The sequence below is a fragment of the Perna viridis genome, chromosome 1 (genome assembly GCF_037379345.1).
Source record: "Perna viridis isolate PV_CMFRI_1.1 ecotype Kerala chromosome 1, ASM3737934v1, whole genome shotgun sequence".
In the NCBI taxonomy this organism is placed as follows: domain Eukaryota; kingdom Metazoa; phylum Mollusca; class Bivalvia; order Mytilida; family Mytilidae; genus Perna; species Perna viridis.
This window is the reverse complement of record NC_142445.1, coordinates 55737852-55751336: the sequence shown is the minus strand read 5'-3', so window position 1 is coordinate 55751336 and position 13485 is coordinate 55737852. Positions and strand designations below refer to the sequence as shown.

At 31.9% G+C, this 13485-nt stretch overlaps 1 protein-coding gene across 1 annotated transcript in view; it reads right to left on the bottom strand.

Moving 5' to 3' along the window:
* Nucleotides 1-13485, bottom strand: part of LOC148629463 (QRFP-like peptide receptor) — a 38090-nt gene that overhangs the window by 11410 nt on the left and 13195 nt on the right. Inside the window, exon 2 of the mRNA XM_088551594.1 lies at nt 528-649. Within this exon, the coding sequence (XP_088407720.1) occupies nt 528-649 (122 nt within the window). The remainder of the gene's footprint in view (nt 1-527; nt 650-13485) is intronic.

Genomic DNA, 13485 nt, shown 5'->3' with positions numbered 1-13485 from the left:
CTAAGATATCACACAGACTAAGATACCGGACAGACTAAGAAACCAGAAAGACTAAGATACCGGACAGACTAAGATACCGGACAGACTAAGATACCAGAAAGACTAAGATACCGGACAGACTAAGATACCAGACAGACTAAGATACCAGACAGACTAAGATACCAGACAGACTAAGATACCAGAAAGACTAAGATACCGGACAGACTAAGATACCAGACAGACTAAGATACCAGACAGACTAAGATACCAGACAAAGGTACCAGAAAGACTAAGATATCACACAGACTAAGATACCGGACAGACTAAGATACCAGACAGACTAAGATACCGGACAGACTAAGATACCAGAAAGACTAAGATACCGGACAGACTAAGATACCGGACAGACTAAGATACCAGAAAGACTAAGATACCGGACACACTAAGATACCAGACAGACTAAGATACCAGACAGACTAAGATACCAGACAGATTAAGATACCAGACAAGAAAGAATCATTAGTAATAGATATTGATTTATTTTGTACCTTTCTAAACTCAGTCCTGTTAGGTTCATCACAGAGCAAATGATAGAAACGCTCTGTAGATAATTCACAAGTTTACATAAAACTTCGCCAAGTTTCCATGTGTAAGAAAAGAAAGCTATTCCCTGAAAAAGATAAACATATAAGATATTGCGTTTCATATTTGAAATATTGCTCACACTATAAAGGGTAAAAAAGAATTAATACAAATTAAATATAAATATTTGTAGTAATTTTAAAACCTAAATTGTTAAAAAATGTGCCTTATGTCTAACAAACTTGTCATGTTTTTAAAAGTGGAACTTTGAAAAAACATACATATATTGACGCCGTAAGAAAAACTGTTTCAATGGTTTGTATAGATTTTGTTCAGATTTGATTCTCTCTTTTAAGTACAAGACTGACAATTAAATGTAAAAAAATAAATGACCAAATTTAACTTACACTTTATCCACCATATTAACATTGTAAAGCGTGACTGGCAGGTTAAGGCGGTGATATTAAATGAATTAACTTTGAATTCATTGTACGATATCGAAATGAAAATTATGGCACTCAACAACAGCACACAATAGTTATATAGAACTGTGGGGAATTAGCCGTTGGCCGACGACGTCATTAACTTTAAAAACCTGACAGATAACAGTTTAAATAAGTATGTACGACTTCTTTCCTCTGCTAACTAGTAAACTGGCCAAGTTTAAAATTGAAAAAAAAGTGTCACCAGATTATTATTTTTTTTACGAAAAACATTTCTCAAAAAATGTCAGATTTAGTTGTATTTTTCAAAGGTTACAAGAAGAAAAAATTAAGAATGACATTAAAAACAAGACTAAAACCTTATTGACGAAGTCCAAACTCCATGCTATCAATATGTAGTTTAGTCCATGTTGCTCATGAACTTTCGTTTCTATGTACGTGTTATTTTGGTTATTTCATGTCCTCTGTTGTGTGTGTCTATTTTCACTATTTAGTCTTTTTCTTTTGATTATTTTATTTTGATTACAGCTTGAATTGTGCTTCCCTTTATTACTCTTAGCTGAACCTAATGGCTCATTTACGTCCCTTTCCAATATTTAGCATGTTGTAACTTTGATTTTTTATTCTTTACTTTATGGTCTGTATATTAGCTTGACGTTTTGATCCTAAATGGTTTTTTTTAAATATCCGTAAATAACTTTCACATTACACAAATCCTAAAAATGTACTCCAGGAAAAGGTACCAGGAAGTATGATTGTTGGACATTAAATTTACTTATCTGTTGTTATTTTGTATTAATAATTCATTTTTCATCGTCTTATTACTTTCCTTAATAAGACTTACGACACAATATATGTTTACTGATGTCAATTCTCGTGAGTAATATTGCACCTCTATCATTTAACTTAATTGATTTACTTGACAAATCCTCTGGTACAGCTTCCTGATACAAATTGGATCTATTAGGATGGCCATCACTATAGACACCTTAAAAGTGCCTTTGTTTATATGGTTCCTGGCTAATTTTCTTGACCAAATGAAAGGTGGTTGTTTCTTCTTATATTAAGATACTCCAAGTTTCTAAATTAATTTGAAGCATGACAAGCCTGTTGTCAGATAATTTGGTAGCAGCTAGGTATAGTATATTGTATATCCAGGCACATGATGCATTATACTTGAAGAAGTTCATAACTAATAGCTAAACATTCTGTTTCTTAAAAACGCCAAAGACATTGCAGCTCTTAACAGAAATATAATTTTGCGTTAGAACATAAAACATGACAACTGGCACGTTTCGCAAAAATTATTAATTCTTAATTCATACTTTTGGAGATTAATCTTATTTTCTAGCAGAAGCTAGCAGGATTCATTTCAGAAGAAAAAAGTACCAAGAAAGTAACTGACATTCCACAAACCAAATGTTATTTATCTATACGAACTACTTGCTCTCTGTTTTATTATGTAATTATTCAAATATAAAGAGTTCGGTAATGTTGTCGTATCATAGATTTATGTCGAAGTTGAGCTCTTTTAAGGTTAAGGCGTCGGTCATTGCTTAGACCATTAGCGTAACATACACCTTATAAGAAGATATTCTTATCTATATGTAAACCGTTGTAACCTGGGATACCTTCTGATATCAATATGTAAAGTATAACCTTTTAGAACTCGTTTATGTTTATGTCGCCAAGGTCAAAATTGCTTATCAGCTATTTGTTAAATAATATTTAAATATTTTTTGTCATGTAATTCAGTTTATTCAATTTTCTTATGTAGTTCAGTTTATTCAATTATCTGACCGTCTTAATGCTGTTATTTACTGTAAACCCATATCTGTATTTATATTTGGACAGAAAACTCTTGAATTAAAACCCTAATTAGCTAAATCAAAGTTTATAATAGAACGGTCATTTTTTTTTGTAAATGTTTTGAAAATATTTCATCACGCATCACGTAGTTTTCAAGAAAAATGTTCGATTATCCTGTATAATACAAGAAATACACTGGGAAAGCAAGCTTATAAAGATTCTGTCTCCAGGTTGGCCAAATACTGATAAATTAGTGGGGTTCGAAAAAGGAAATTGAAATTGCGTGCCATGCGTTATTTCCTGATGAAAATTATAAGTAAAAAGAACAAATTTTACTGCGTACTTGTTTCTTTGTATGATTGTATTAAAGTGTTTGAGTAAATAAAGAAAAAAAAGAAAGTTGAGTTATATGAACAGACGAACTGAAATACCGAAAGAAAGGATGATACCTCCAAGTTGTTCGCAGTTGTGAAAATGTCTTTTTGAAGCACAGGTCATTCATTTCTTTTTTTTATTTTTCTGATAAGTTACAGATATGTATCGCCTGATTACTATTACAAACGCTTTATTTACTATTTGTTATGTCGTTTTTGTTACAATTCGATTTTCTAATGTATAGCTTGTTTCAAGTATGTTTGTACTTTGGTTTTAATAAAGAAAATATTACACAAGCGGCTGAACTGTTTTGTAACAGATTATAGATGCTCTACAAAAACATAGAACAACTTATTTATGTAAAAACATGAAGGTCGGATATATTTTTGCTTTTGAAATGATATCGAATACAAAAACATTTCTCACGTCTTACTATCAAGTAGACGACAGTTTTTGTCATTAATACACAATACTTATTTTTTTTTTAAATTCAGTGGCAGTTTTCTTTCCAGAACTCATCCCGTGATTTCTTTTATAAAACACAGGATTTGGGTTGGCCAAGCTACAAATAAAAAGGAGAACGATGTATAAAGGATCCTTTGAAATACAAGAATTTCATGCTTTTGTGAAATTTAACTCTTGAATATTCATCACTGACTCCTATATTATACCAGCTAATGTTATAGGAAAATGCTCCTCATAAAGTGAGACATAATCATCCCTTAAGTTTGATAGATTATCTAATTACTCAAATCACCGGCTTTTATGGTTGAATATCCAAGATTCGGAAACATATAGTCGCATCTCTTGATCACCACTTCGTTGGTCTAGAACTGTTCGAAAACATTGTTTTCCCAAATGTTTGCAATAAAGAATGTCAAGTTAATATCGTATCAAGACAAAAAATATCGACTGTTCAGAGATGACGCTAATAGAGTATTTGTCGTTTAAAAATATACTAGTTACTATTTAGGCATGCAGCAATATAAACGTTTATATTTATTGCTTTGTTCGGTTAATAAAGCGACAATTTTAAAGAACACACATTCATTAGCCTCAGCAGCTTCATAGTAAGATATATTTTTACAAATCCTTAAGTACGGAATGGCCATTTTAAAAAGAACATGAAAGACAAAACAAGTGCATATTACTTCACATGACAATCGTTATTTCGGTTACTAAATACAAACAAGCCTACCAAATTACCTATACAAATGTATAAATATTTGTAAATTTCGGAATGCTGTTCACGTGTTTCAAGAAGTAACCTTACAGCACCAGCATTATAACAAAAAACTTAGGAATTTCAAGATTTTAAAAAAAAATTGTATATAAGAAATCATGAAAATAAAAAGACATAAAAAAAGAAAGCCAGATCCAGCACTGATGTCAAATATGGCAAAGGAGCGATATAACATAATGGTTTACGTCTAATTGTTCTCATGTTCTAATTTGTGCTTATGATTATCTTTGCTTAAGTGTTCATCACTTTCCTTTCATCTTTGGCAACATCCCCTCAGCACCTGCTTATGGAGTGTTATTATCACAATTCATATGTTATGCCAGAGCTTTCAATAACTATGCAGACTTTTTGTACCATGCTAGACTTCTTACAGTTAGGCTTCTGTAAAAGGATTATGTTGTTACTAGATTGATTGTGAAGTCATCATTACATAAGTTTTATGGTCGTCATCATGACGGTGTATCAATCTGCACCATGAACACTGATTTGTTCAACGTGTCTTAGTTTTCCTTTCCTCTTTCGTTTTCACCGGATTTGACTTTTTACGATCAACTCGGCGGGTGCTTCTAGAAAAGCAGAGGACGCTTACACTACCGGTGCACCTGGTCTATTAATATTACTAATTTAAAATCGAGCTTTAGTGCATTATCTTACCATTTGAAAGTTACATTCTGCTAAACGTGTCTTAATATAATCATTTTACATCTAGCGCTCTATTTCTACATGTTATATTTTAAAATGTAAATAATTAACATAAAAAGGAAATGTTTAAATTAATGTTTCAAGTCTTATATTGCGTCAAAGTGGAAATAATGTGGCGATTAAATGAGATGTTGATGCATATTATGTTTTCTCTTACGGAAATCGTTCTTATATTCAAAGTATAATCTTGCAGAAAAATTCCATGTCAGTGTATTTTTTCTTTAAAAACACATTAGTATACCACTTTAATTATACATTCATCAAGACTTACGATATGAAAAAAAGAAAATAAACCAATATGGCTTATAAGAGGTACATGTAACTTGTAAAAGAGCGAAATTGAATTTATATTGATATTTTTTTTAAATACTGATGCCTATTACAGTTTTCCACCTGACTGTTCTTGCAAAACCTATCCATTCAAGTATGGTCCTTCTGGTCACGTCGTAACGGGAGATTTAACCGTATTATCCTTTCTAAAGGTCCCATGTACCGTGAACCACGCTCCATAAATTGGAATTATAACTTTAAAGTTTTTATGGATGCCGTCGAGGACTATGCTAGAAAATGGATAAAACGAGAACAAGAAGACATTGATTCTCTGTAAGAGTGGTTAAAGGCCGTGAGGTCTTTAATTTTGAAACGAATGAAAGTTTTAAGTAGGTCAATGAGTGTCAAGGCTACATCAGTTTTCAAAGACCCCGATGTAGAAAAAACATTGTCTACTATACATGACAAATATGTTGTCGTAACAGCAGACACAGCCCAAAACAACATTGTTTTTGTCATTGTTTAAACTTCTATACTCACAACTGTCAAAGAGGGCCTGCAGTCCTACCACAACACTTGTTAATCCCGTAGTGGTATTAATTCAATGTGGATCCTGAAAAATACGAAAGATCTTTTGGAGACAATTAGTTCCAGACAATTATCTGAATATAATAGCATTAAAACCTATGATTTTTCAACACCGTATACTTCTATTTCCCATACTCAGTTAAAATCCCGATTTAAAAACATTATACATCGTTGTTTTTTCCAAAAAAAGATGGTACACCTAAATACAAATATATAGTTCTTGGTAGAGATTCCTCATACTTTGTAAGAAATAATTCCAAATCATTTTCCAAATATACAGAGGAAGATGTTTACAAACTGCTGGAATTTTTAATCGACAAAATATTTGTCCAGTGTGGTGGACGTGTTTTTTCAACAAACGGTCGGCATTCCAATGGAAACAAGTTGTGCTCCTTTACTTGCTGACCTATTCCTTCACTCTTATGAGGCTGACTTTAAAGCTGATCTGATCAGAAAGAAAGAATATCGTTTGGCTAGATCCTTCAATATCAGTTTCCGCTAATAGATGACGTATTATCTTTAAAAAATCCTAATTTAGGGGGTTTGAAACATCACACCTATCTAAAAGAACTTGAGATTAAGGATACTACAGACACTGTGAAGTCAGCCTTATATATTGACCTATACTTAGAAATCGATGGTAAATGAAAACTATTTACCAAACTTTACGACAAACGTGATGACTTTTCATTCAGAATTGTCAACTTTCCTTTCATCTGTGGCAACATCCCTTCAGCACCTGCGTATAGAGCATATCACAACTCATATGTTATGCCAAAGCTTGCCGAAACTACGCAGACTTTTTGTATCGCGCTAGACCTCTAACAAATAGGCTTCTGGAAGAGGGTTATGTTGCTACAAGATTGAAGTCATCACTACAGAAGTTTTATGGTCGTCATCATGAACTCGTGGATCGTTATGGTGTATCCATCTGCACCATGGAAACTGATTTATTCAACGGGTCATAGTTTTCCTTTCCTCGTTTGTCTACTCCGGACTTGACTTTTTATGAGCAACTCGGCGGGTGTTTCTAGAAAGGCAGAGGACGCTTACCCTACCGGTGCACCTGGTCCATGCTCCCAGTTTTTAGTGGAGTCCGAGTTGCTCATTTGCTTTTGTTACTTTGTATGTATGATTTTAGTTACTTTATGTTCTTTGTTGTGTATGTCTGTTTTCCATGGCTGATCTTTGTCCCTGGATTACATTCTTTTGATTACCGCTATAACCTTTGTTCCCTTGATTACCCTAACATCAACTATGATTTATTTTTTCTTCATAATTTGACAAAGCATCAAGAAATGAGCTATAAACAGGTGAAAATTTGTGTTTGTTAAAGATACGAAACTACAAATGTAGTAAAGATCCTTACTTGTAATTAAATGTTTACTTCCTGTCAGACTTAAATTGGTCTATCGGTGCTTCTTAGGTCAAAGGTACAATTAGTAATGATTACGGTTATGAGGACTTCATCAACTATTACTTACACTTTATTGACCACTTTTATAGCTAAACATTAGACCTGCATCAATTGTACTTATATGGTTTTTGTACATGCTGTCAAATTGTCAATCGCGTCAACAAAGCACATGAAACAATAAAGCTAATGATACAGTCATGTTCGGCGACGTTTGATGTATTTTTAGTTAACCATTAACTGTTTGTCCTAACAAATGAGTTGTATACATCAAACGGTAGGCTGTAAAGTATTCATTCAAAAAAAAAATTCAATGAACAAATAGAGGTATTATTAAAATAAACCCAAACTTTCCACCTTCCTTATTATCTAAAAATCTCGTTAAGGGTTCGATCTGAATAACAGGTTTATTTTTTATTAAAAATCATACTTCATACATTAATTTTGATATAATTTGTTTTTCTCTTCTTTGAAAATGAGCAAATCTACTGAAAATAGATATAATGCCACAACTGACAACTAGAAAACGAACCAAGTTGACGTCAGCCACTATGTTTTCAAATTAGGAAAACATTAAATATTTCGAAGCTTGTGTTAGAGTTTACAAACAATAAACAACAAATGAATATGGACATACATCTTGGAATAATGACGTGTAAAGCAAAGTAAATTAGTCCTAAGTAAGCGCAAAAAGGGAATGTCTATTGTGTTGTTGCGCACATCCGTGATCCCATTCAAACGGTGTTTTTTTTTTTTTTTTTTTTCAAAGTACTATCTGATTATATTGAATAAAACAACATTATTATAATGTCTTATTTCAAAACTAAATAAATGGACAACTTAAAGCACAAAATTTTTTCCCATCAGAAAAATATAGGAGAAAGCTACTAACCTTAAATATTAACATACACTGGTCAAAATGCATGCAGTGATATCGAGTAGTTTATTCTTAGTAAGTTACAGGAATAACCGAATGAATTCCGTTCCAGTATCGCTCGCTGTACTACAAAAATTAGGAGAAACATTGAAATAGCTTCCACGAGTATAAGAGAAATTGAGCGCTAGATATTCTGAATAGTCATTACTTACTTCTGTAAAATTTATGTATTTTTTATAGCAAGATTAATTGGGGTCAAATCACTTGGGAAACATACGCGTCATCGTGAAATATTGTCAACATCACCAACATGCGTTAAAATCAAATTTACTTAATTTAATGATAAAACATAGTTGTCTTTAATGAAATAATAATGAATGAGGATTCCATTGAATATGTATAAACTGAACTTTTTTCACAGGTTGGTTGCTCGATTTAGATAACGAAATTTGTTCTGACTGACTAATACAAATAAGTAAGATATTTTACGGCATGCACATTTCTCTGCATGACTGTGATAAATGTCCTTAACAAAATACAACAGCAGCATTTAAAGAATTACTTATAAAAAAGTGTATAACTTTATCAGCAGAAACATTGATTATTTAGTTTGTCATTTTAAAATATGTTCATTGATTTAGATAGGAAATGAATTTCCTGTTGCCATGTCTGAGCGTTAACCTGAGCTTTTCCTGTTATTCCTGTCACGCCATTCGATGATACAGGTTACTTTTTCATGATTTCATAGTAGATATTTTTCCCAAAAAATGGTTTCAACAATCTATCACATGATCATAGCACTCTGAAAATAACAGTTTATATATTTCAACCGTCATTATAGCCCTATATATCCTCAATGAAATCATATCATTATAGTTAATTAGTATAATCGTTAAAACGATATTTTTTTTTGTTTTACACTTAGGGTACCAATTAATTTTTAAAAAATCTTACACTGCGTAAGGTAAAGTGATTCATGGTAAAGAAAAATCCATGCACAAAAGCATAGCTTTTTTGGCAACATTATGTATATACACCGTCTTTTCGCAGATCTATAGCCCTTTCCGTGTACAGATCTTCATTTTTGAGAAAATGGCACATCAATTCCAACATAAATCAACCAAATCCGGAACGATAGCGTTTGAAAAACGCAATCAGGTCCAATCTTTGCAAATTTTAACTCAAAAGTGCAACATACAAAAGACAGACTAAGGCTAGTTATGTGGTCTCTAGCAGTTTTTAAATAAGAGACACATATGAATTCGGTGGGTTTGAATAACCTCCTGTTTAAATTGCATAAAGACTGCTACTTAAATATTTTTGGGTTATTAATGAATGATATGCGGTTAACTTTAAATATACAGAAATGTATTTGGCATTTTAACAATCTGCTCTGTGTTACTTGTTCGTTGACACTCCATATTAAAGGCGACATTTTCTCCTCAAAAAACAGATAAGATAACATACTTTAGCGTGTGATTTATTAAAAGTTTTTATTTTCAACTAAATTATCTAATCGTTATTTTAATGACCAGGCAAACCTTGTAATAACATTTGAAAGAGAGTGGTTTAAGTTGTTAAAATAGTTTGTTATATAGCAGGAACCCGTTTTCAAAAAACAACATTTCTTCTTAAAGGCATTATATATATATATATATATGCATTTTGTTTAGCAAATTCAGCAGTCATCTCTGAATGAAATATGGGATTTCGAAATGTACATTCAACGGTTTAAGTGGAACACTTTCTTAGTATAAGTGACACTGTTGGAAGTCGCTCGTAAGCGAAAATTTCTGTCAACGAACAAGTAATTACCAAATCATTTACGACACATAAACAAAGCTGAGCTTAAAGATTTACATATTTACTTTATACCATATGTCAATATTCAATATCAATGATTCACATATTAAAATGCATGTTTTGCGTAAAGAAAACATGGTTAGAGTACAGACAAACATTTATACTTTATTCAAGATTTAACCTTGATATTTTCGGCTATCAAAATAAAACTATACCGTCTCCTCGACATGAAGGACAATTATGACGTCACTTTTTTATTTATAGAATGGAAAATGTAGACTTACATTATAAATTTTAAAAAATTGCCGACTGATATGAAGGAATAGAAAGTATGGGTCGAACAAACCATCCTATATATTTTGATTGTGCTTTATAGACTTGTTATAAGAAAAGTTATGGTGGAAGTATGATCTTTTTAGCCCGAAGGTAGAGGTAGAATAAATTTTAATATAAAATTTGGTAAAGTAATGTCAAATAACAAATGAGCATTTTTTCTTTTCAGTATTGTTTTTTTTTCTTCGTGAGTTAACGTGTCGAAAAAATAAAAGTAAGGTATTAACAATTTTAGCAATATTTCCTGAAACTGTAACTTCTTATTCATTCAACGCAGCTTTGGATGTAAACTAAAAACCATTCGAGTAATATAAAGTCAACGCTTATAGAACTTTATAAATGTAAATTGTTTGCGTTAGGGATATGTAGTTTGTTGAGTACGAAAATTTCTATTCTTTAAAAGACAGACATAGACGTGGAGATTCATGCTGAGAAACATGACATGTTAAGTCGACTAAAGCATTACATAATAGTGCACCACAATATGCAGTGTTTATAATTCTTTCCATGCGGCGTAACTTCTAGCAAATCAGGATAGTATTAAACTATCAAGAAAAGTCATTTCCGACTTCCGTAGTATTTTGTTTGTTATATTGATTACTAAGGTATCATGACAAGAAACCTGAAACCCCAACAACACTCATTACATTTTGTTTACTGCGCAGCAGTTAATTTTAAACATTTCTACATAAGAAACTAAGAACTCAGTTTGAAAGTTTTTGAAAGGAGTTATTGTTTTCATATTGGTTTTTTGCGTATTATTTTTTAATTTTCAAAGGTTATTTTAAATACATTCTGAAAAAATGATAAACCTATGAAAATATTCATAGTTGTAGCATTGTGTTATATCTTATAACTTTCTTATTTTCATTTTGAACGTACATAACTGTACTCGACAATGTCTTATTTCCCATAATGTATAAATTATATCAATGTGCTATGTTGTATATTTAGTGCTTATAGATATATAGAAGTTTCCCAATGTTAATCTAATTCTAACACTAGAAATACAGAAAGGTCGATCTAGATTTGTGAAATATTAATTCCAGCTCAATCTAATTAAAATTAGCCCCTCCAAATTTTATTTGCATGCGAACATCAAAAAACGCAATGTCTAATTTTGATAAGAACCAAATAATTCCAGTCACACACGACAAGCTTACATTTATACTATAAATGACCGAATATATGTCTGGTCCTAACTTGTCACAAACATTTGTAACATTTTCTTTAGGATGTTCGCAGCTCTTGACAGATTTTCTGACTCCTCTGGTTTAATCTATTTCTAAACAAACTAATGACATGAAGACATTCGTAATCAAGTGGTCATATTAGATTTATCATTTATTCTTAAGGAAAAATAGACTATATCTTGACGATCTTCTTTTGTTCTAAAGAGGAAAAATATCTAGATGTTATAATCCCATGGTCATAAGTACTTTTCCACGTTTTAAATCCCATAATCCCCTCGGCTTTACCAAAGTAGTTTTAGTCTAAAACACGGAAAAAAATTGTTGAAAATATGCAAAATCTTTTTCACACACACCATATTATGAACAATGATATTAATTTCGGAAATGTGCTGTCTCTGGAGGATTTTAAAAACGGATTATTAAAACAGAACAAGGATTAAACAAATACATTAAAACACAGCCCTTGGTGGAACTATAATTTATAAAAAGGCTAAGAGTATCTTTTAAGGATTGATATCATGTATATAGACATAGTGCACATTGCGGCAGAAAGGGTAACCTCTATTTTGATCAAAGAAGACTTATTTAGCAGATGTTAAGAGCAATATCGAAAACGTCAAAACGAAAGCTAGAACAGTAAATAGACAATATATATTATTTAGCAACGAATGATGCACGTTCGTGAAATTAAAACAAAAGAAAACTAAATGGCAGGAATAAATATGCGTCACAAAACAACAGTTAAGGTTACAGATTTTACATCATATTAATTCGCTTGCTTGATTGTGGTTTGCTTGGAATTCGTGGATTGTTAAGGTGTATCCATCTGCACCATAAAAACTTATTTATTCAACCGGTCATAGTTTTCCTTTCCTCGTTTGTCTATCCCGGACTTGACTTTTATGAGCAACTCGGCGGGTGTTTCTAGAAAAGCAGAGGACGCTTTGCACCTAGTCCATGCTCCCGTTTTTAGTGGAGTCCCAGTTGCTCATTTGCTTTTGTTACTTTGTATGATTTTAGTTACTTTATGTCCTTTGTTACATTCTTTTGATTACCGCCTTAACCTTTGTTCCCTTGATTATTCTTTGATATGACTAGACCGGGAATCGTACCCACGATGTTTTGTTCCCAAGGCAAGCACACCACCACTACACCATCTACCTTGTCGAAGTTGTTGCACGCTAAAACACTGGTTAATTTCGGGTCCTTAGGTATTGTGAGCAGTTCTTCTTTCTTGAAAACATCCGCCGTACATGCTAGTTAAAAGTCGTATCAAGTGAGTAAATGAACATGTCTGACAAGCATATTTTTGATAGTTTCATAAAGATTCATCAAACAATTTAACTTAAGTGTTTCTGTCAATGTTTCATAACTTTATCCCCGATGTACCAATTCGTTTCATTCTTACTGTAACTTCATTTATTTAAATAAAACTTAAACAATATTCTAAGTTCTACAAGTTAAATCAATTAATAGATACAATAATTAATAGTAAAACAGCATTCACCGTTTAATCAAACAGTGTTAAGACAATTATTTTAAACATCGCTAAGTACGACTCCAGGATGGAAGCCACCTCCCTCAATTTTAATAAAGCGAACTCAGTTATCAGCATTCATTAATTGCTTTCAATTTTCGTTCTAATATTTAAAGTAAAACGTTTGTATTTCCAAGACAATTATACAATAAAAACGTAATGTTAATTTTCAAAGTTATTACTGTACTTTACTAAAATTATTCCAGTAATAGACATTAAGGCGAACAAGTAAGCAGCGAGAATTTGAATGAATTTAACCACTTTACGTAAAAGTGATGTAACTTAACTAAGATAAATGCAGGTTGTGAATAACTATGGTTGTTTTGCTTTTGATTTC